Here is a 24,257-nt window from a genome sequence, read left to right on the forward strand (position 1 = left end):
ATTTATTACCTTTTTGTGACTGAAGAAACAATAGTAATGAAAACTATCATTTGTTGAATGCATATTTAGTGCCAGGTACCACGTTAGGTAGTTTCATTTATCATTATAGTAACCCTGTGAAATCGGTGAATTGTCTCTATTTTCAGATGAAGAAACAACTTGGAGAGATTATGTAATTTTTTAGTTATATAACTGATAACAGCTGACATTGCTATATTTGAATCTATATATGTAAAACTCTAAGAAATCCTAGCTCTTAATCGTTTCCATGTTTATGTTCATAGTATTCTGTAGTTGCTGCTTTCTCTGTATGATAGTATGGAATAACTTTTTAACATTCTTGTTTTCCCTTTTAAATGTTTAAATTATATATACTAGTGAATTAGGCAATTCTTTTCTGTTGCATCTTAATTCTTTAATGTAAGGTTTGAGGGATTCACCAATAAGTAGTTCCTTCCAGGTATTATGCATACACTGAAAATACAAAGATGGTGGGATTTTAGAGCTTTAAAAGAGTGAAATTAACTGGATGAACTGTTTTGCCACAGGAATAAATAGTATCTACTTATCCAAGGACACATTCTAAAACCCCCAGTGGATAACTGAAACTGCAGAGAGTACTGAACCTTCTATATGCTATGTTTTTACAATTTGATGACCAAGAAAGCTACTCAGTGACTATCGAGTTGGTAGCATGTACAGTATGGCAATACTGGACAAATGGATGATTCGTGTCTCAGGCGAGGTGGAGTGGTTTGGAGTGGGACACTATGAGACTTCATCATACTGCTCAGAATGTTATGCAATTTAAATCATAAATTGTTTATTTCCAAAGTTTTCATTTAATATTTTTGGACTGTGGTTGATTGTGGGTAATAGAAATTGTAGAAAGCAAATAGATAATGGGGAACTACTGTATCATGTTTTCCATTTTTAACCTTTTAAACTACTTGAGGATTAGTACCTTTTTTTCCTCTTTGCTACCAAATACTTTTTTGTTTGTTTGTGTTTTTTTTGAGATAGAAGTCTTGCTCTGTCACCCAGGCTGGAGTGCAGTGGTGTGATCTTGGCTCACTGCAAGCTCCGCCTCCTGGGTTCACATCATCCTCCTGCCTCAGCCTCCCCAGTAGCTGGGACTACAGGTGCCCGCCACCATGCAGGGCTAATTTTGTTTTTTTTGTGTGTTTTTAGTAGAGATGGGGTTTCACCGTGTTAGCCAGGATGGTCTCGATCTCCTGACCTCGTGATCCACCCACCTCGGCCTCCCAAAGTGCTAGGATTACAGGCGTAAGCCACTGCGCCCGGCTCACTTTCTTTTTTTTTTTTTTTTTTTTTGAGACAGAGGCTTGCTTTGTCCCCAGGCTGGAGTGCAGTGGCGGGATCTTGGCTCACTGCAGTCTCCACCTCCTGGGTTTAAGCGTTTCTCCTGCCTCAGCCTCCCAAGTAGCTGGGATTACAGGCATGCGCCACCATTCCCAGATAATTTTGGTATTTTTAGTAGAGACGAGGTTTCACCATGCTGGCCAGTACTGTCTTGATCTCTTGACCTCATGGTCCGCCCACCCCGGCCTCCCAACGTGCTGGGATTACAGGCGTAAGCCACCATGTCTGACCTCAAAACACATTTTTATTTGGTTCCGTTTTTTTGTTGTTGTTCAAATCAACATTTTAAGGGGGGGATGATTTTTATGAGTACTATATCAAATTACAGAATGTATAGATTAGTAGAAACAGATCTGGAGCTATTAAGTTGGTGCAAAAGTAATTGCGGGTTTTGCCATTAAAAATAATTCCCATTACTTTTAGAGGGTTGGTTGTTGTGTTGGTGGTGGTGATATGGTTTTAGGGGGTATAGGTTTGGGATCAGACTTTTAAATGTAATTGCCATTAATTTTTTTTTTTTGATACAGAGTTTTGCTCTTGTTGCCCAGGTTGGAGTGCAGTGGTGCGATCTTGGTTCACCACAAACTCTGCCTCCCGGGTTCAAGTGATTCTCCTGCCTCAGCCTCCTGAGTAGCTGGGATTACAGGCATGTGCTGTCACGCCTGGCTAATTTTGTATTTTTAGTAGAGACAAGGTTTCTCCATGTTGGTCAGGCTGGTCTCAAACTCCCGACCTCAGGTGATCTGCCCGCCTCGGCCTCCCAAAGTGCTGGGATTACAAGCGTGAGCCACTGCGCTTGGCCATTGCCATTATTTTCAGTAGCAAAACCAGCATCTACTTTTCACCAACCTAATAGACAGGATTATAATCATCTAGTTCAATGTTTTCGTTTCCAGGTGGAGAAATCAAAGTAGTTAAGATCAGAAAACTAGTTAGATCTCAGATTTCTGACTCTTGGTGTGGTATGAAGTGGGAGTGGGAAAATACGGATTTAGAATATTTCATACTTCTGTCTAATACATAGAAGCTTTCCCTATACATATAGTAAACTCATGAATGTCCTTCTGAATAGTCTTCTTATAGCCGATTTGCTCTGCTCCCAAAGACTATACATTAAGGAAGATCTAAAAAGACCATATATATCGAGGGAAAATTTTCTCCTTTTGTCTTTAAAATTTTTAATGTAATTTTTAAACTATTGAATTAATCTATGACTTTTGGATTTCAGATCCTACTTAAAAAGGTGTTTTGTACTCTGTGATTATAGAAAAAGAACCTTCTGTGTTTTCATCCAGTGCTTTCGTAGTTTCGTTTTTTTGTTTGCCTTTGAACCATCTAAAATTTATATTGGTATAAGATATAAAGTAAGTACAGTATCTAAAGTTGTTTTTTAAAGATAGCTGTCCAGTTGTTTGAATACCTTTAATTATCATCTCTTCTTATGATGAAGGACCTTTCAGGCAGAAGTAACAATGTTAACACTGTGCCTGTGTACTTAGTAAAAACGGAATAACTGATGAGAGTGTTGGTTATTGTTGTGTGGGTGGTGGTGATATAGTTTTAGGGGGTATAGGTTTGGGATGGGATTCTTAGAAAGATGGTAGATTTAAGCGTATTCAGAGCTTGTTGGGGCATAACTAGTAGAGTGTAAAAATACAGCACAGAAGGAATGAAGGACTGGAAGGAAAGAAACTCTAGAGTACAACCAATATAGGTTAACTTTAAACATGAGAGTGGAAAAATGGAGTAAGGATGACTGATATAAATATAGGTACCATAAATATGAAAAGTCGATAGATTTAAGAAAAAAATGAATTAACCCATTTATGCCAGAGGTTGCAAATTGTTTTTGTGAAAAATGAGACCTTGGCGATGACCTTGAGCATTAGGGTATAAATAACTCCCGCAACCTTAGTGTTCCAGTAATGGAACACTAAGCATAAATGGGTTAAGGGTATCTAAATATGGAGGTAGTTGTGTTCTAAAGTACTCAAGGAGAGCGAGAGACAGATTTTGAATTTTTATTTTCTCTTTTCTCCTTCTCTCATAGGTCACCCTTGCAATTATGGATATTTAAAAGGATCAGACAGTGTGGAGGGGGAGTTCCCCTCCTCACTCCCCCTTGGTGCTTGACTCCAGGAATAATTTATAAACTGGAATTTTTTTAAATGAAGAACTTGTATTTGATATGAACTTTATAGAGCTATTTATAATTTTTTTGCTTTAAGTGCCAAAAAGTTGTATAAAGATATATAGTTTTATACTATTGTCATGAGGATTTAAATTATCCTAAAAAAGTCATTTATTCTCGGTAACTCTTCCTCAATAGCACCTTTGTGTCCTGGCTTTTTCATTTTTTAAAATTAGTTTTCACGATTCTGAAGTAAGCGGTATAAAAACAATGAGGATGAATTCACCCATGCCTGACTGCACATCAAAGTGTCGATCCCTGAAGCATGCTTTGGACGTCCTTTCTGTGGTAACAAAGGGGAGCGAAAACCAGATTAAGGCCTTTCTCTCCAGTCATTGTTACAATGCTGCAACTATCAAGGATATTTTTGGCCGGAATGCTCTCCACCTTGTTTCCTCCTGTGGAAAGAAAGGAGTGTTAGATTGGCTTATTCAGAAAGGAGTGGATCTGTTGGTGAAAGACAAAGAGTCTGGATGGACAGCATTGCACAGAAGCATTTTTTATGGACATATTGATTGTGTTTGGTCTCTCTTGAAGGTAAGTCTCATTTGTTTATTTTAAACATATTTAGTCTGGAATATGTTTTTCTTAATCATTTTCATGCCTCCTACATGCTTTTTGGAAAAGATTTGCATTTTTTCTTACTTGTTTGCTATCTCTTACTACTGTAACTGATCTTTGGAATTAAAATACCATATATCCTTTTACTTAACTTTTTTATGATGTAAAAATTTTAAACATTTATCAAAGCTTACTATATATAATGAACTGTTGGCCAGTTTTATGTTATTTGTACATCTCATGTCATTTTGAACTAAATTCTATACATCATTTGATGAGTATTATACATTATTAAAGGAAGTGCTTTACATTAAATAAGCAAAATTTATTTGAGCAAAGAATGATTTATGAATCAGGCAGCGTTCAGAACGAGAAGAGGCTCAGGGAGCTGTGCTGCAGCCTGAGCAATGAGCTTTTATAGGCCGATGAAGAAGAAAGACAAAGAAAATGTATTTAATTGGTTAGATTGGAAAGACCCTAGTTAGAGAGGTTAGTTGGTGGTTTCTGTTTAGTAAAGACTCTAGTTTCATTTTACTGTTTACTGGTTTTCTATTTACTTACAGATGAACTTAAAGTGCTAGAGCTGCCCCAGTCTAATGGCATCCCATTTTATATTTTGTAACAATATCTTAGTATTTTAAAATGGTTTATTCTTAAATAACTATATTATTAACTTTAAAAGGGCACTAGTTGTTGAACATTATTTAGGAATTGTGTTTTTGAGTAGTATGTTTCATTTCTTGTTTAGTTAGCATACGGTGTTTGTAAGTTCTGAAGAAACTGATGAGGCCAGGTGTGGTGGCTCATGCTGTAATCCTAGCACTTTGGGAGGCTGAGGTGGGCCGATCACTTGAGGTTATGAGTTCGAGACAAGCCTGGCCAACATAGTAAAACCCTATCTCTACTAAAATTACAAAAATTAGCCAGTTGTAGTGGCGTGTGCTTATAGTCTTAGCTACTTGGGAGGCTGAGGCATGAGAATCAGTTGAGCCCAGCAGGCAGAGGTTACTATTTGCCAAGATTGTGTCACTGCACTCCAGCCTAGGCGACAGAGTGAGACTGTCTCAAAAAGAAAAATTGATAGCCAGGCGAGGTGACTCACACCTGTAATCCCAGCACTCTGGGAGGCCAAGGCGGGTGGATCACCTGAGGTCAAAAGTTCAAGACCATCCTGGCCAACGTGGTGAAGCCCTGTCTCTTCTAAAAATACAAACATTATTAGCTGGGTGTGGTGGCACATCCTGTAATCCTAGCTACTTGGGAGGCTGAGGCAGGAGAATCACTTAAACCCGGGAGGTGGCGGTTGCTTTGAGCTGAGATCGCACCACTACACTTCAGCCTGGGCGTCTGAGCAAGACTCCATCTCAAAACAAAAAAAAAAGAAAAAACACTAATCTTTAAAATTGCTTAATTTATTTAAAATTTTCTTTATAGTAGATTAGGTGTGTTGTACTGACTAGGCAAATAATGAAGTATTTTGAGATACACTCCAATGTCATTTCACTAATGAATGCAAATTAGAAACTCACTGTCAGAAGTCATGAGTTTTAAATTTAACAATTTTTTTTTTTGAGACGGAGTCCCGCTTTGTCACCCAGGCTGGAGTGCAGTGGTGTGATCTCAGCTCACTGCAACCTCCACCTCCCAGGTTCAAGTGATTCTCTTGCCCGAGCCTTCCCAGGACCTGGGATTACAGGCACGTGCCACCATGTCCACCTTATTTTTGTATTTTTAGTAGAGACAGGGTTTCCCCATGTTGGCCAGGCTGGTCTTGAATTCCTGATCTCAAGTGATTCACCTGCCTCGGCCTCCCAAAGTGCAGGGATTACAGGCGTGAGCTACCGTGTCCAGCCTTAAATTTAACAATTTTTTTGTATAGGGATTTTGTCATGTTTGCGGAGGACCTGGAAAAGAAAAAAACAGTTCTGGTCCTTAAGGAATTTCTGGTCAAATTCAGAAGCTTATCTTCAGTGTCTTCATTTAATTTTGACTTAAAAAATATTTCTATAGTGGCTTTTATGTAGTAACATTTACTGATCAGAATAATTTTTAATTATATACTAATAGTAAAATATTCTTTTTTGGAGTTAAACTCCCTACTGTTCTACTACTACTACTGCTACTACTGCTACTGCTACTTCTTACTGAATCATTGTGGACACATTATTAAATCTTGAACTTCAGTTTTATCTATAAAAAGAGAATAATAATAGCACTTTCCTTATTTTTTTTTCCCCCAGGGACTATCCATGAAGAAAAGTGTTTTTAAGTTTGTTAATGGTAGAGCCGATTCCTCTTATATCTGAAACCTTGGGGTATCTGTTTAATTTCTGTATTGTCATTATAGGGAAACCTAGGTTAGTAAGAGTTAAAGCATCTGTCAGCTCCATTCTTACCCTTTTCCAACTGTAAAACCTTGGGTTTTTTTCTCAGTTTCTGCTGGAAAGTTGGATGACTGCCTACTCTGTTGAGCTTGAGAAGGTCCCTGGGTTTGGTTTCCTGCCATCCTAGGGGTTGCCAGTTAGGTGTTAGCATTTAGGGCTACAGTTTGAAGTAGTTATGGTATGTACTGAATTTTGGTCCTTTCCTCCTTGTGGGATTTTATTGCCCCATTGAAATCCTCAATCATTCTAACCACCTTGGCTAATAGAAGCCAGGAAATTGTGCCTTTGCCACCTTGCCCTTAGCTTGACTGTCTTATTGGCGTCAGAGCCCTGCTGATCAGTGATAGATATGTAATAGTGGATGTATTCTACTGATGGTTTTCCCCTAAATCCTGTATTGACCCTCAGCATTCTCATGTTGGTAGGCTGTCTGCTTTTGTTCAGCATATTTTTTTCCTTTGACCTTCCAACACTTCTTTAATTGGAAGGGGTGCAGTGATAGGTGTCTTCGTGTCAGTTCCATCTCTGATGCCAGCTGTAGCACTTCAGGTATTATGGATTATCAGGAAGAAACCACACACATTTTAAGTGAATTTGCATTTGATAAAACTTTACAGCTATAACATTTCTAAATTGCACAGTAAATTGTCAGTTTCTTATTGCCAAAGATATAAAACCTTAGCAGAAACTTGTTGCCTACAAAAAGCTGGAATGGAGACAGATGATCTCATGCAGGTTTTTTGGGGCTTCTTGATTCCATGACAGGATGCATGACTGGTAAAGACTGTTTATGCTTGTGGAGTTCTGCTGTATCTGTTGTTGCTAAACCATTGCTCTTTTATACTGGTGGTTTACTTACTATGCTGGAAGAACTTGCTTTAATGTTTCCTATTGGTAAATAGAAGACTTAACAGAATCATAGGTTATATGTATTAAATAATATACCGTCTGTGAGGTATTTGCAAGAAATATTTTTTGAGTGCCTGATATGTGCCAGACAGTAATCTAGGTGCTAGGGATATTGCAGTGAACAAAACAGAATCCCTTCTTTAAGTTTTTATTCTACTAGGGGGAGATAAACCAAAACCAAGTAATTAAATTAATGAACAATGGCCAAGCACAGTGGCTCACACCCGTAATTCCAGCACTTTTAGAGGCCGAGGCGGGCAGATCACCTGAGGTCAGGAGTTTGAGACCAGCCTGGGCAACATGGCAAAACGTCGTCTCTACTAAAAATAATAAAAGTAGCTGGGCGTGGTGGCACATACCTGTAATCCCAGCTACTGGGAAGGCTGAGGCAGGAGAGTTGCTTGAACCCAGGAGATGGAGGTTGCAGTGAGCCGAGATCACACCACTGCACTTCAGCCTGGGCAACAGAACTAGACTCCGTTTCAAAAACAAAAAACAAAAAAAAATTAATGAACAAATAGGAAAATGCTTGATAAATATTGATGTATTAGAGTTATTTTTGCATACAATTGGAACCAACTATGGTAACATAAACAAAAGATATTGAAGGGATATCAGATACCTCACAGAATAAACAGGTCATAAAGAATTAACTGTCAAATTATAAATAACAAAAAATTCCTCAAACTAAAATAGAATAAGTATAAGCTAAATATAATAAACTGATTTGAAATTTTATGTCTCTCCTTTCCCAGATAGTTTTTTTTTGTTTTTTTGAGATGAAGTTTTGCTCTTGTTGCCCACGCTGGAGTGCAATGGTGTGATCTTGGCTCACTGCAACCTCTGTGTCCTGGGTTCAAGTGATTCTCATGCCTCAGCCTCCCAAGTAGCTGGGATTATAGGCATGCACCACCGCACTTGGCTAATTTTTGTATTTTTACTAGAGATGGGGTTTCACCATGTTGGCCAGGCTGATGTTGAACTCCTGACCTCAGACAATCTGCCCACCTCCCAAAGTGCTAGGGTTATAGTCATGAGCCACCGCACCCGGGAGAGTATGGCTCCTCAAATGCAAAAAGAGTTAAATGTTTATGTTCACATGTACTCCCACACAGACACAAACCCAGAGCTAGGGACTTGTAGGGACAGTGCATTTATGGGATATTAAAGGGTATCAGACCTGCTTTACCATCAAAAATGTTCACATGGCTGGGAGCGGTGGCTCACACCTGTAATCCCAGCACTTTAGGAGGCTGAGGCGGGCTGATCACGAGGTCAGGAGTTTGAGGCCAGCCTGCCCAACATGGTAAAACCCCATCTCTACTAAAAATACAAAATTTAGCTGGGTGTGGTGGCGGGCACCTGTAATCCCAGCTACTTGGGTGGCTGAGTCAGGAGAATCGTTTGAACCCGGGAGGCGGAGGTTGCAGTGAGCTGAGATCGTGCCATTGCAATCCAGCCTGGGTGACAAGACGGGACTCTGTCGCAAAAAAAAAAAAAAAGTTCACTTGTAGTTAATTTTTATTTAAAGTGTTAATTTTGTATTTCTTCACATGTTCTGGTCCTTCCTTATTCCAGCAAGACTTGGATATGTGATTTTTCTTAATTATTCTCTGCAGTATGTGAGAGAAAAATGTATGTGAATATGAGAGATAATTGTTATTAAATTTTTTTTCAGTGTATTTATGAGATTGATTATCTGACTTTTTGGTATATAAGAATAGGAAGACGGCCAGGCGTGGTGGCTCACACCTGTAATCCCAGCACTCTGGCAGGTGGATCACCTGAGGTCAGAAGGTTGAGACCATCCTGACCAACATGGAGAAACCCCATCTCTACTAAAAATACAAAATTAGATGGGCATGGTGGCGGATACCTGTAATCCCAGCTACTTGGGAGGCTGAGGCAGGAGAATCGCTTGAACCTGGGAGGTGGAGGTTGCGGTGAGCCAAGATCGTGCCATTGCACCACTCCAGCCTGGGCAACAAGAGCGAAACTCTTTCTCAAAAAAAAAAAAAAGAAAAAAAAAGGTTACTGATTATAGGTAATTGATTATATATATATATTTATGTATTTTTTTGTTTGTTTGTTTTAGCATGGTGTTAGTCTGTATATTCAAGATAAAGAAGGCTTGTCAGCTTTGGATCTTGTAATGAAGGATAGACCAAGTCATGTAGTATTCAAGAATACTGGTAAGAAAATTTCACAAATGGGTTGGGCGCTGTGGCTCACACCTGTAATCCTGGCAATTTGGTAGGCTGAGGTAGGTGGATCACTTGAGGTCAGGAGTTCGAGAATACTGGTAAGAAAATTTCACAAATGGGCTGGGCGCTGTGGCTCACACCTATAATCCCAGCTCACACCTGTAATCCCGCCGAGGCAGGCGGATCACTTGAGGTCAGGAGTTCGAGCCTGACCAACATGGTACAACCCCGTCTCTACTAAAAATACAAAAATTAGCCGGGCGTGGTGGCAGGTAATCCAAGCTACTTGAGAGGCTGAGAGGCAGGAAGAATCGCTTGAACCAGCGAGTTGAGATCTCGCCACTGCACTCCAGCCTGGATGATAGAGCTAGACTTCGTCTCAAAAAAAAAAAAAAAAAATTCACAAATGTATTCCATTAAGGTGCAGCTTAGAAAATTTTAATGAAATTTTATTCTTCTTAAAGTAGTCGGGAAATTTATTTGTGTGTGGATATCTGCAAAGAAATTTTACTTTGATATATGTTGGATGTTTTTTGTTTGATATTCAGAACACTTATTTTGCATTTTAAAATTTCAGTCCATATTTATGTCTATAAAAGTATAATCTAAAATGGGAGGACTGTTATAATTGTAACTACTGTAAAGTAATTGATATATATCCAGAAAGTAACATCAGCATTGAGGTAGAAGGAAAAAGGAATGGAAATTGTTCTTCTTTTTGTTGTTGTTAAGGTAGGGTCTCTGGAAATTATCATTATTTTTGTGGTTGTTGTTGAGATAGGGTCTCGCTTTGTCAGTCAGGCTGGAGTGCAGTGGCATGAACACGGCTCATTGCAGCTTCAGCCTTCTGAGCTTAAGCGATCCTCTCGCTTCAGCCCTCCAAGTAGCTGGGAATACAGACCCATGCCACCATGCTCAGTTAATTTTTTTTTTTTTTTTGGAGATAGAGTTTCGCTCTTGTTGCATAGGCTGGAGTGCAATGGTGCGATCTTGGCTCGCTGCAACCTCTACCTCCCAGGTTCAAGCTGAGAGATTCTCCTCTCTCAGCCTCCCGAGTAGCTGGGATTACAGGCATGCGCCAGCACAGCCGGCTAATTTTGTATTTTTAGTAGAGATGCAGTTTCTTCATGTTGGTCAAGTTGGTCTCGAACTCCTGACCTCAGGTGATCTGTCTGCCTTGGCCTCCCAAAGTGCTGGGATTACAGGCATGAGCCACTGCATGTGGCCAATTTTTATATTTTTTTTATAGAGATGAGGTTTTGCCATGTTGACCAGGGTGATCTGTAACTCCTGGACTCAAGTGATCCTCCTGCCTCGGCCTCTCAAAGTGCTGGGATTACAGGCGTAAACCACCGTGCCCAGCCCCAATTATTCTTTTATTCACACATTCTCAGATTTACTTATCCCTCCAGTTTATTTGCACTTTGAGATTTGGAAGTGGGAATTGGCAGAAAAGAAAAGATTTAACTGGGGCAGTGTATAGTTTGCATTTAACTAGTGAGGAAGCTGAGTAAGGACACATTCTGTATTTTCATTTCTACCCTGGATACTGTGTTGCAGGTAACAGTGATAATTCCATTCTAGGACTTTATTCATCTTCTAAAATAAAAATGAAGATATATATCATGAACTTAGCTGTGATTTCTATTCCAGTTTAATGGGCTTTACCCTAATCACTAATTTGATTTTGTGTCTATGAAAAACAAAGTATTGAAAATTAGTGTTGCTGTACAAACAGTAAAACCACATTTGCTACATTTAGAACCTTTGTCTGTATGGATTTATAATATTTTACATTTGATATAGTTCTATATATTATTTTCATGGAAACTAAGCAGATATGGCCGGTAGTATTTTACTCATTTGGCAGTTAAACTTTAGCTGCTAAAGAAACAAGGAACAGCCTGGGCAGAGTGGCTCATGCCTATAATCCTAGCACTTTGGGGGGCTGAGGTGGGAGGATCACTTGAGCCCGGGAAGTGAAGACCAGCCTGGGCAACATAGTGAGACCTTGTCTCAATTATTTAAAAAAAAAGAAAAGAAGCAAGGAACAAATGTTTGATTGCTTGCATTGAGACAGGTCTGTACTATGATTTGGATTTTCTATTTCTAGAATTACCTAATATCATATTAATAGATTCCTTCACAAAAGAGTGTTGGCATCTTTCAAATATTGTAGTTAAATTAGTTCTTAAATTTGTTTTAAAATATAAAAAAGTATAAAAACTAATTTTTATTTTAGATCCTACAGATGTTTATACTTGGGGCGGTAATACAAATTTTACCCTGGGTCATGGAAGCCAGAATAGCAAACATCATCCAGAGTTGGTGGATCTGTTCTCCAGGAGTGGGATTTATATCAAGCAGGTATTTTGAAGTACAATCTGCATACTTTTAGAGATGAGAAAGAACTTTTGTATTTGATTGTTCAGCTTTTCATGTGAATTACGTAACTTTGTTTAAGGTACAGTAACATTTTAATGATGAAATCAATAAATAGAACTTTACTAATTTTATTTTAGATATTGTTAGCCTTAACTATATTTAGACTTTGTAAAATACCCTAAAATATATTTGTGCAATTAGTGTAAGAAATTAGAAAATGTTATACAGATAGTAGTTTAAGAGGGTAGAGCTTCTCTTGATTTTCTAGCTTTTCTATTTAACGAACATTAGAATTCTGTAAGCTGTTTCTCAAGTGAATTTGTTGTTGAAGCTCAGTGTTATTTTTGATACGTGAACAACAGTTTTTTTTTTTTTTGGTGTCATTAAAACATAAAATAATTTCAATTTAGAAAACAACACACTTCTTGCACTTTTTTGTAATAAAATAATGTTTTTAGGTTCCAAGCTATTTATCATGAAGAGAATATGTTTAATCTGATGTGAAGTTGGATGACAGCAGTCTGGAAAGGCTATAGAGTTTTTTAACTGACGGTCTGGTAAACTGCCAGTCATTCTGTTTATTTATATTCACACTGACAAGCAATAAATAATTAATTGTCTAAGTCTCAGTTCTCAGATTGGATAGTAGATAGTAGAACTAAAATTTCATCACTTACGGAGACAGATAAGCAATGTTTTAGAAGTGTGGAGTTCAAAAATTTGCCCTCAGGTGCTGTAGGCACGAGTGATGCTTTTTGTGAACCTGAGTTCTTGAATGTAAGTAATTGTAAAATTTTAATAGATACAATTGTAAAGATTTGGTCTGTGGTCTTACATCCTTATAATGCATGATATCTTCTGCTTCCCTAGATACAGCTACTGTTGACAAATCTTTCTGTATAACATTGTGTATACTTGTGTATGTATGTGTATCTCTAGCCCTAGTCTTTCTCTTGAACTTTATTTCAGTCTTACTGTGGGTATTCTTTCAAGATATTTAAATTTAGAATGTCTGAAGTGTTATTTTTGCCACTCCTGAACTACCCTATTCAATTTTTAATGCTATAAATCTCAATTTATAAATCCTGAAGATGATACCTCAGAGCATGTCTATTTAGTTCTTCTCTGTCTCATGAACCTAAGTGCCATGTCCTTTTCAAGCTCTTTTTTTGGACAGTGACAACAGTGTCCTAATTTGACTCTTTGACTCCATTCATTTCCAACACCGATAATATTCTTCTCCAGAATTATTTGTCTTAAAAAAGAGGTAATTATGTCTTTATAGCTAAATCACCTTTAGATAAAGTCCAAACTCTGTGACTTGGAATGTAAGAACTTTTTCAGTCTTCCTAAATTACCATTTCAGCTTATATTTCCTACAACTTCCTAGTTATATTCCTTCTGTATTTTGAAGTTCATAAAACTTCTTTGATCCAGAATATGAACTTGGAGTGTTTTTATCACTATAGTACTGGCTCTTTCTAACTTTCACCTATTATTCATATATGACATATATAACAACACTTAGCTTATATCCTGAGATTGAATTCTTAGACAGTTTTTAGAGCTACTTTGACAACATATCCCTAGTTTGCCCAGGACAATTCTGATTTATGATTATTTTCCTAGTGTAATTGTTAGTATCCTCTTTCATTCTCAAAAATGTTTGCATGATAAACTATATGACCACTATATTTAGGGCTTCATAGAGCACTGTTTTTTAAACTAAAAGTCGCAACCTAATGCATCACAACCACCAATTGAACAAAAAAAGCAATAGAATCCTTAAACTCTAGAGAATACTAAATTTTGAGAGAACGGGAATGAAAGCCCATATGGGAATGAAAAGTGGCTAGAGAAGTAGGGAGTAGAATGGTATCATGAAAGCTAATATTCTGGTGGGTCATCTACATAGACCTGGAAGGAACTTAGGATAATGAAAGGACTTGTGTTGGGCAAGAATCAAGCTTGGTGTCCAAGTCTTTAGTGAATGTGAGGGGGTGAGCAAGATGGTGAGAAATCAGCGCAGGGGCAGCAAGTATACAAGCTGCTCACACCTAGTCTAGAGCTTTTTGCAGACATGCTAACCAAAAAAAATTTTTAATGCTGAGCTTGAGCAGGTCCTGAGACTCCTCAAAATGGTAATCCAACCATTAGCAGCCACTAATGATTGATTGGAATTGTGGCACAAGAAAGACACCTGTTTTTCCTTTTCTGAGGCAGTACATGATATACCTTTATTTCATGAACTGTTACGGAGCAGGGATTTTAAAGACAAGAGTGAAGAAATCATGATGGCATTAGGAAACCAGAGGGTGATTGAAATGTCTGATTCTAAGAAATATGTAGTTTGGAATATTGAGCATGTTCCATTTGCGAGGGTTGTTAGTGAACTAGTGTACTCAGAGAGAGCCACATTTCAGGTAAGGCAAGGCAATGGGTGTATTTTGTGAAGGTATTAAGGATCTAAGGGATTTTATTTACCACAGAATGAGGGTGAAGCAAGCATAGTGGATAGGTTTGAGAGGAAAGAAATCAGTATAAATGTCAGTCAGGGAAGAGAAAGCAAGTATGGGAGTATTAACTGAGTACCAGTTATATAGAGAGCCCCATTAGTTATTGAAAAGGGGCTGATTCTGTATTATACAGTACCAAATGAATTAACTACTATGAGATAGAGATTATTAATGTTAGTATTACATATTCCAGATAATTAAAGTGAAAATCCATGCTCAGTTCTCATTTAAAAATTCAGGGGTTTTAGACTGGGCGCGTTAGCTCACATCTGTAATCCCAGCACTTTGGGAGGCCGAGGCATGCAGATCACAAGGTCAGGAGATCGAGACCATCCTGGCTAATACAGTGAAACCCCATCTCTACCAAAAATACAGAAAATTAGCTGGGCGTGGTGGTGGGCGCCTGTAGTCCCAGCTACTCGGGAGGCTGAGGCAGGAGAATGGCGTGAACCCGGGAGGCAGAGATCGCAGTGAGCCGAGATCGCGCCATTGCACTCCAGCCTGGGTGACAGAGTGAGACTGTCTCAAAAAAAAAAAAAAAAATTCTGGGATTTTAAAGTTAGATGACTTAAAACTGTCTAGTATTGTAACTGTTGTTTAGTAGTAGAAGCCAGCAATTGTAGGATGGCATTCTAATATTGAATATAAAATTGAATGAAATGTATTCTTTCTCATTTCATAAAATGAATTTCACTGACAAATTGTAAATTTAAAATACAAATTTGGATTTTATTTTTAAACTTTTTAGGTATTTGTGGTACAGCTAAATCAGATAATAATCTTTGCATTACTTTTTTTTTTTTTTTTTGCTAGGTATATTGTGCTTACAAAATTCTGAGTGGTCTAGGATATGTGTCAATATTTAGAGCTTGTTTAGCTTATAATTTTTTTGTTTTCCAAATCACCTTGACTTTCTGGAAATGATTTTAGGATTTCTTTATTTCTTACTCATCTTTTTATATCCTAAGTTAGAAATATTTGCAGATGTTGTAAGAAATATGAATGCAAACAATTTTCAAAAATGAGAAGATTTAAAAAATATTATTAAGGTAAAGCGAGTATAATGAATATCAGAGCTTGGAAAATAGCAAAATGTGGCCCGGGGTTAGATATGTAAATATATATATATTTAAAACTGCTGATCGTTTCCTGTTATTGTGTTCTGCTGAAGCAGTTCAGCTGTTTCAGTATCTTTGTCTTCTGTAGTATGTGAATGGTAAGTCTGTATATCAGGGGCAAGGGAGGGTACTGAGATTGAGGCAGATAAGGAAAAAGGAAGTGGGAAAGGAAAGCGAAAAACCTGAAAATAAATATAAAATTATTTATTAAAATAATTATAAATGTATAATATTAAAGATATGTTGATAAAACTAGAGATAAGGAAAGGACATACTGCCCCCCACACCATGTATAAATGGCATTATTGGTTTTTAAAAACACTCTGAAGATGTTTCTGTTATTTTTATTAATACCATATATCACTATTTGGTAATCTTTATGCTTTCTGTTGCTCTCTGCTCATTTCTTTCTATTTGATATTTCATGAAATTGGAAAACAACTGGCTACTAATTTTTGGCATTGAAGATTTAAAATTATATTTTCCTTTGGGTAATCTCTTCTGTGGGTAACATGCTTAATTCTGTCTTTGTTCTTTTTTTATGTCATTGTTTTCAGACATAATTTTAAAACAAAGCATATATATCTTTTATTTTTACTACAGAAAACTTAAAATGTGGAAATTTAAGTCTTATGAATTCCCCTTGTATCCATTATCCTGTTTAAATAATTGACAATATTCGATTTCTTTTTCATAAAATATATTTTATTCAGAGAAGTTTACTAATATTCTCTTGTTTTCCCTTAGGTGGTGCTTTGTAAATTTCACTCCGTGTTTCTCTCTCAGAAAGGGCAGGTTTATACCTGTGGTCATGGTCCTGGAGGGCGATTAGGACATGGAGATGAACAGACATGCTTGGTAATTGAAATGTCATTACGCAGTTTAGGTAACTTTAGAAAAGTGCTGATAAGCTGAAAGATACAGTTAGCTAAGTGTTTTTTTTCAACTGTAAGGACGAAATAATACACCAATTGATAATAGATTTTAAAAAGTCTGTTTCCTGGTATATCACATTCAAATTAAGGGTTTACATACAATGCAAAAGGATTAAAAAAGTAATACTTTGGTTATAGCAAATACTGAGTCAGGAGTGTATATAAGCTTTAAAATGTTTCTAGAGTTGAAATAAAAGAAGGCAGACTAGGCCGGGCGCAGTGGCTCATGCCTGTAATCCCAATACTTTAGGAGGCCGAGGCAGGCAGATCACCTGAGGTCGGGAGTTTGAGGCCAGCCTGACCAACATGGAGAACCCCTGTCTCTATTAAAAATACAAAATTAACTGGACATGGTGGCACATGCCTGTAATCCCAGCTACTCGGGAGGCTGAGGCAGGAGAATTGCTTGAACCTGGGAGGCAGAGGTTGTGGTGAGCCGAGATCCCACCATTGCACTCCAGCCTGGGCAACAAGAGCTAAACTCCATCTCAAAACAAACAAACAACAACAATAACAAAAAGAAGGCATACTAATTGTAAAACACTTTTCCTGAAGTAGTTCTGGTTTTTGTTTTTAACTTCTCATTAATATTTCTGTGGTGTAAAAACTGAGCCAGTATTTTCATTATATAGTCACAAAATTGATATTTATGCTACTGAAACTTAATGCTAATTAGAAGAGACCTAGTACATTACGTATCAGAAAATTGGTTCACTAGGTTATTTGAATTTTTTTTTATGTGGGGACTTCTGGCATACTTATCTATTAAATGGTGCTTTAAAAAAGGGGAAAGCTATAATGATAATAGCTTCGATTTTTGAGGGTTTATTTTGTTCTAAGTATTGTTTGTGCTTTTCATATATAATTATTAACTAAGCCTCACAACAGCCCTGTGAGGCACAAGTATTGTCTTCATTTTTTGCATGATGATGATACTAGTAATATAAATCATTTATTGACTGAATACTGTTTTCAGATGAAGAAAATGAGGTACAGAGACGTTAAGACAGTTGGTTGAGATCAAATAGGTAGTGACAGAAGTAAGATTTGAACCTAGGACATTTAAATGACTCCAAAGGAATATGATACTATATGTTTGGTTACTCCCTGAAGGGAAGCATTGATTCTGTATTTTTGTTTTTTTCAATGTACCAGTGTATACTTTGATGAGTTCTCTTTATTCATACCAAACAAATATGCACTTGGTGTATGGTAAAGGCTCAAAAATCATTTGTTGAATTGAATTATTTCACTGAAATGTCTTACTGGGCTTTTGTATTTTGCTGATAAACTTAAAACCATATCCTTTTAACTCATCTACTCTTTGCTAAATGTGGAATTTACCTGTGATAGATACAGCCATGTATCAGTCGTGTCATTTCATGTCATTTTAGATGTAGCATCATCAAATTCTACTTGCATATCTGTATAAATGGTTACTGTAGTGTACTAAAGTTCATTTTATTTTGTAGGTCCCTCGGCTTGTGGAAGGATTGAATGGTCATAGTTGTTCCCAAGTGGCAGCTGCTGAGGATCATACTGTTGTGTTAACTGAAGATGGATGTGTTTATACATTTGGTCTAAACATTTTTCATCAATTGGGAATTATTCCTCCACCTTCCAGTTGTAATGTACCCAGACAGGTAAGCTTTACTCGTTTAAATAATAAGCTTTTACATTTGCAATAAAACCTGTATGGACAAAAAAATGTAGGTTATTGACAGAGCAACTTATTTTATTTCTGTTATTTAACTTTATCTTCAGTGGTATATATTGTCTTTATTATTTATTATTATTATTATTATTATTTTGTTTGAGACAGAGTCTTGCTCTGTTGCCCAGGCTGGAGTACAGTGGCACAATCTTGGCTGACTGCAACCTCTGCCCCTCGGGTTCAAGCGATTGTCTTGCCTCAGCCTTCTGAGTAGCTGAGATTACAGGCACACACCACCATGCCTGGCTAATTTTTATTTTATTTTTTTGTGTTTTTAGTAGAGACAGGGTTTTGTCATGTTGACCAGGCTGGTCTCAAACTCCTGACCTCAGGTGATCTGCCCGCCTCAGCCTCCCAAAGTGCTGGGATTACAGGCGTGAGCCACCGCACCCAGCCTGTTGTCTTTATTTTTAACAGGAGAAATTAAGCATAATACATATTAGCATTTGTTTGGAGGAAGAAAGAAAGTACTTGGGAAATTCTGCACTTGGGAGATTAGCCACCAAACTGCATCTTTTAAGTATTCATAAGCAAAGGGAGGTCCAGATATTTTGGGTTTGAAACTTAAACACTTTTAGGCCCTCCTTAAGAAAAATAGGAAATTTATCAATACCAAATGGGTTCATGCAAGTGAGGAACCCAGAGACTTAAGTTTTATTTGCTTCATTAAATCTGCCTCTGCACAGATATCACATGTGACAAGTTGATGTTAGGGGACATGGGTTCAAAAACCAGTATTCTTTATTCTACTGTTTTACTCTCATGTGCACAGCCATCTCCAGAAGGTGCCCAGTAGTGCACAGGACAATCTCACGACAAAAAAATCATCTAGCCCCAAATGTCAATAATGCCACTGTTGAGAGACCGTGGAAATATCTAATTTAAAAGTACTGTTTTCTATTAAGAATGAAACTGGCTGTTTTGCATATTGCTTGTTAGAAAAAGAAAAATAGCTAAAAGTTTAATAGTTTGATTCTTATACCATGCCAATTTTCTGTATGTTAAAACTGCTGACTGAAAGTGGCTGCGTCACAATGTTTTGTGTTCCAAGAAGGATTCAGGTCTTAGTACGAGTGCTGAGATCTATTAGTGACAACTGCCATTTGCACGTGAGGGGGCCACTAACAGCAAGTATACCATATATTTGCTGGTTTGCTGGATCTTTAAAAAATTGTAATAGGTCATAGATACATAGTAAATTGCAGTTTTATTTGTCTTTGAATAGATACAGGCAAAATATCTGAAAGGAAGGACAATCATTGGCGTTGCAGCAGGCAGGTTTCATACAGTCCTATGGACTAAAGAAGCTGTTTACACTATGGGACTAAATGGTGGACAACTGGGTAAGAAATCCTTGATGACAATATCTGGAAATTAAATTGGACTCTTTAAAAAATTATCTTTTCTTTTTAATTTTTATTGATTAGAATGGGATTATGAGTGACTTTTTTTGTTTGTTTGAGACAAAGTCTCACTCTGTCATCCCAGCTGGAGTTCAGGGTGCCATCACGGCTCACTGAAGCCTTGGCCTCCTGGGCTCAAACTATCCTCCCATCTCAGCCTCCCAAGTAGCTGGGACCACAGGCCCTTACCACCATGCTGGGCAATTTTTTTGTAGAGATGGGGTTTCACCATATTGCACAGGCTGGTCTCAAGCCCCAGGGTTCAAGCGATCTGCCTACCTTGGCCTCCCAAAGTGCTGAGATTATAGTCATGAGACGCTGCGCTTGGCCAAATAGCTTAAAAGAGCTATTTTGTGATTTGCTTATTTGTATCATTTTTTAGGTTGTTTGCTAGATCCCAATGGAGAAAAGTGTGTAACTACTCCTCGTCAGGTCTCTGCCCTTCACCATAAAGACATCGCTCTGTCTTTGGTTGCTGCAAGTGATGGAGCTACAGTCTGTGTTACCACAAGGGGAGATATTTACTTACTTGCAGACTATCAGTGTAAGAAGATGGCTTCTAAGTATGTGTATTTCTGTGAAAGAAACATAACTTTAATAATAATTCAACTCTTCCAGCAAATATCTGAGTGTCAGCTTTAGGCTATGTTCTGTAAATGTCAAATGGAAAATATTGAATGAGGAGAAACATCAGGAATTTTTGTCTTTGATTTTTGTCTTTTGGCATGGATCTAGTGAATATATATAAAATTTCTATGTAAGTTGTAAAGTAGTATTTCTGAATTATGTTTAATATGTAGTTAAATATGAGATATATGTTTTTTCTTTTTTTATGCTTTCAGTGCACAGACATATATTAATCTTAATTCTTGATTTGTGACATTCTTATCATTGGTTTCTCTATAGCCTTTTTTACATTATACATGTATTTGTCTTTAAAATATAATCATATGTCATGAGCCCTCTAACCAGACTCAGTGTTTATAACTGATAAGTATATATGTATTTAAAAAATGTTATAATAGAATGCAGTAAAGTAGCAGTTGGTTGACAAGTCAAAGCAGAGAATCATAAAGTGTTTTTTTTTCTTTTTAATTGAGACAAGTTCTCGCTGTGTGGCCCAGGCTAGTCTTGAACTCCTGGGTTCAAGCATCCCTCCTGCCTCAGCCTCCCAAAGTGCTGGGATTATAGGTGTGAGCCACTGCTTCCGGCCTTATAAAGTTTTAAGTATGGGTGGGTGCACCAACTGGAATTCCCTGTCTTTTCATATAAACCATACTCATAATGTGTCACCTGTCATTTCATTTTGAATGATTTAAGGAGCCAGTGCTTAAAAACAATTGTGAAGTAATGTAAGTGCAGAATTCTACATTTTTAATACATTTTGAATCTTTTATAATTGATAATTTATTGACAGTTTTTTGCTGCGCATATTTATTGTGTCATTCCAAAGTATTCAAATTTTATAGACAGGTTTCAGACTAATATTTTACCATTTATATAGTGTTTTACTATGAGAAATTCATTATAAATATATACATTATTAGTTTAAATACAAGTACTGAAATAGGTCTTCGTGCAAATATAGATGATTCTTGGAAGTGGATAGCTCAACTAGTGGAAGCAGTTGTGTACTGGAATTCTAGAGAATAGCTGTCTAACTTTTAAAACAATTAGGGATTTAAATTTAAATGCAACAAAATGCTTTTGATAATGTAAAACAGATACCATCCATGAAGGTACTCATGAACAGAACAGAAAATGTCTATCAGTTTGTAAAAACTTACCTTCTTTGTATAAAAGTTTCTTTTTTTTTTTTTTTTTTTGAGACATTGTCTTGCTCTGTTGCCCAGGCTGGAGTATAGTGATGCGATCTCCGCTCACTGTAACCTCCACCTTGCAGGGTTCAAGCGATTCTCCTGCCTCAGCCTCCCAATTAGCTGGGATTACAGGCACCTGCCGCCATGCCCAGCAAATTTTTTTGTATTTTTAGTAGAGATGGAGTTTCGCCATTTTGGCCAAGTTGGTCTCAAACTCCTGACCTTACATGATTCGTCCACCTTGGCCTCCCAAAATGCTGAGATTACAGGTGAGAGCCACTGTAAACTCCTGACCTTACATGATTCGTCCACCTTGGCCTCCCAAAATGCTGAGATTACAGGTGTGAGCCACTGTACCTGGCAGAAAGTTACTTTTGACTTCAATTTTAGGTTATATTTCAGTTATAGAAACATGAAAATGTGAATATGTTTCTTAAAACTGACTAAATAGATTTTTTCCTGAGTTTGAGGTGATATGTAAGATATTAAGTTGTATTTTTAGTTAACATTTGTAAAACTTGCCTATATAACATTAAATCACATAAATATGTTATATCCAAGTTTACATTAAGGAGATTATTTTGTTACAGATTAAGTTATACAATATAGTAATTTTGAAAAGCTTTTTTTCCTTTAAAAGGGAGAACAGTCATTGGAGTAGCAACAGGCAGAGTTCATATATTGCTATGCACATCAAATGTGCAGATATAATGAAATGTGTAGCTAATGAATGAGTTATTGAATAGCAGTACAGATGACTTTCATGGTAGCTATATCTGTTTAGGATTAGCCATTTTTGAAATTAAGCATTTCTATTTTGAGGTTTAAAATTTGTCTTTTCTGTTAAAATACAGATGCACTTAGGAGCTTATAGCTATACCAGTTATTTGTTTATTATTTATTTATTTTTTAAGGCAGAGTCTCCCTTGTCACCCAGGCTGGAGTGCACTGGTGTGATCTCTGCTCACTGCAACCTCTGCCTCCCTGGTTCAAGTGATTCTTCTGCCTCAGCCTCCCGAGTAGCTGGGACTACAGGCGTTCATCACCATGCCTGGCTGATTTTTGTGTCTTAGTAGAGCTCGAGTTTCACCATGTTGGCCAGACTGGTCTCGAACTTCTGGCCTCAAATGATCCACTGGCCTTGGCCTCCCAAAGTGCTGGGATTATAGGCGTGAGTCACTGCACCCAGCCCATACCACTTGTTTAAACTCCAGAGTGAATGTTTGAATTAGCAAGTGGAACTTCAGGCGTTTAATGTGTGTGTTTGTGTGGGTAAAGGCATTTGAGGGGAAAAGACTTGCCATAGAAAGGAACAGCCACCTTGTAGGATAAATTTACAGAATGGAAGACTAGAGATACCAAAGACCAAATCATTTTACTTCACCTTTCACGATAATTGCCTGTAGATTGTTTGAATAGTAACTTCTTTGAAGTTTAGGCATGTGTGTTTTAGAGAACATATTAATCTAGAATTTTTTTTTTTTTAATCTAGACAATTGAACTTGAAGAAAGTTCTTGTGTCTGGGGGTCATATGGAATACAAGGTTGATCCTGAACATTTGAAAGAAAATGGGGGTCAAATTTGCATTCTTGCAATGGATGGAGCTGGAAGGGTAAGTATATATTATGTAAAAGTATAATCTTACTCTCAGTAGATAGCTATAGCAGACCTAGTAACATGAAAATGTATTGCTATGTTAGTGACGATTCCTGTTGACTTTGATGATTACTGCTGGGTGCCAAAATAAGTATATTTGAGGCATCCATTACTAATTAGTATGGGGCTGGGATTTAGAGAGTATGACAGACAACATTTAATCTAATGTTGCACAATACTGATTTGTTAAACTGTAATCAAAAAATTTATTTATTGTGCTTAAAATGAAAGATTTTGATGTTATTTACACTGAATACTGATAAATGATACTGAATTGCATAAATATGAGATATGTAATGTAACTATAAATTTTTTTTTTTTGAGACAGTCTTGCTCTATTGGCCAGGCTAGAGTGCAGTGTCATGATCTCGGCTCGTTGCAACCTCCACCTCCTGGGTTCAGGCGATCCTCATGTCTCAGCCTCCTGAGTAGCAGGGATTACAAGCATGTGCCACCATGCCTTTCTAGTTTTTGTATTTTTAGTAGAGACGGGGTTTTGCCATGTTGGCCAGGCTGGTCTCAAACTCCTGACCTCAAGTGGTCTGCCCTCCCCGGCCCCACAGATTACTGGGATTACAGGTGTGAGCCACTGCGCCTGGCCTCACATAACTATTCTTAAAAAAGTAAAGATCAGGCAATATGATACATTTGTTGCATAGTTGGAAATTTTTTTCCACATTTAATTTTATACAAATGTATGCATTATAATATGTGTATACATTATAACTATCCACATTATATATGAAAGATTTTTGGATCACTAGTGTGTAAGGAATTTCTTATCTCTTAAATGAAAAGTTCTAATTTTAGTTCCTTATGCAAACATATCAGTACATTTCTCTAATATATTTATTAATTTGAAATATTAAAAAAATTATTTTCTGAAATATATGCTTTAATTAATGTATTTATATATTATATAAAATACATCTCAATTTTTTTTGAAGGATGGGAGAGTGGGAGCCATCTCTAAATAATACAGATTTTAAAAATTAAAAGTATATATTATACACTAATGATACTAAAAAACACACAGTGTGGGTAGAAAAACACAGATAACTTTCTGGTTTTACTTAT

The 24,257-nt window shown here is 37.1% G+C and overlaps 1 protein-coding gene across 1 annotated transcript in view; it reads left to right on the top strand.

The window, feature by feature from the left end:
• The window catches only part of IBTK (inhibitor of Bruton tyrosine kinase), an 85,652-nt gene that overhangs the window by 3,671 nt on the left and 57,724 nt on the right, over positions 1 to 24,257 (top strand). Inside the window, exons 2-9 of the mRNA XM_033235569.1 lie at positions 3,434 to 4,111; positions 9,524 to 9,620; positions 11,875 to 11,999; positions 16,399 to 16,509; positions 18,059 to 18,229; positions 19,526 to 19,643; positions 20,086 to 20,266; positions 23,016 to 23,136. Coding sequence (XP_033091460.1) covers positions 3,785 to 4,111; positions 9,524 to 9,620; positions 11,875 to 11,999; positions 16,399 to 16,509; positions 18,059 to 18,229; positions 19,526 to 19,643; positions 20,086 to 20,266; positions 23,016 to 23,136 — 1,251 coding nt within the window. The 5' untranslated portion in view covers positions 3,434 to 3,784. The remainder of the gene's footprint in view (positions 1 to 3,433; positions 4,112 to 9,523; positions 9,621 to 11,874; positions 12,000 to 16,398; positions 16,510 to 18,058; positions 18,230 to 19,525; positions 19,644 to 20,085; positions 20,267 to 23,015; positions 23,137 to 24,257) is intronic.

Source organism: Trachypithecus francoisi, unplaced genomic scaffold, assembly GCF_009764315.1.
Source record: "Trachypithecus francoisi isolate TF-2019V2 unplaced genomic scaffold, Tfra_2.0 Lachesis_group15, whole genome shotgun sequence".
Classification (NCBI taxonomy): domain Eukaryota; kingdom Metazoa; phylum Chordata; class Mammalia; order Primates; family Cercopithecidae; genus Trachypithecus; species Trachypithecus francoisi.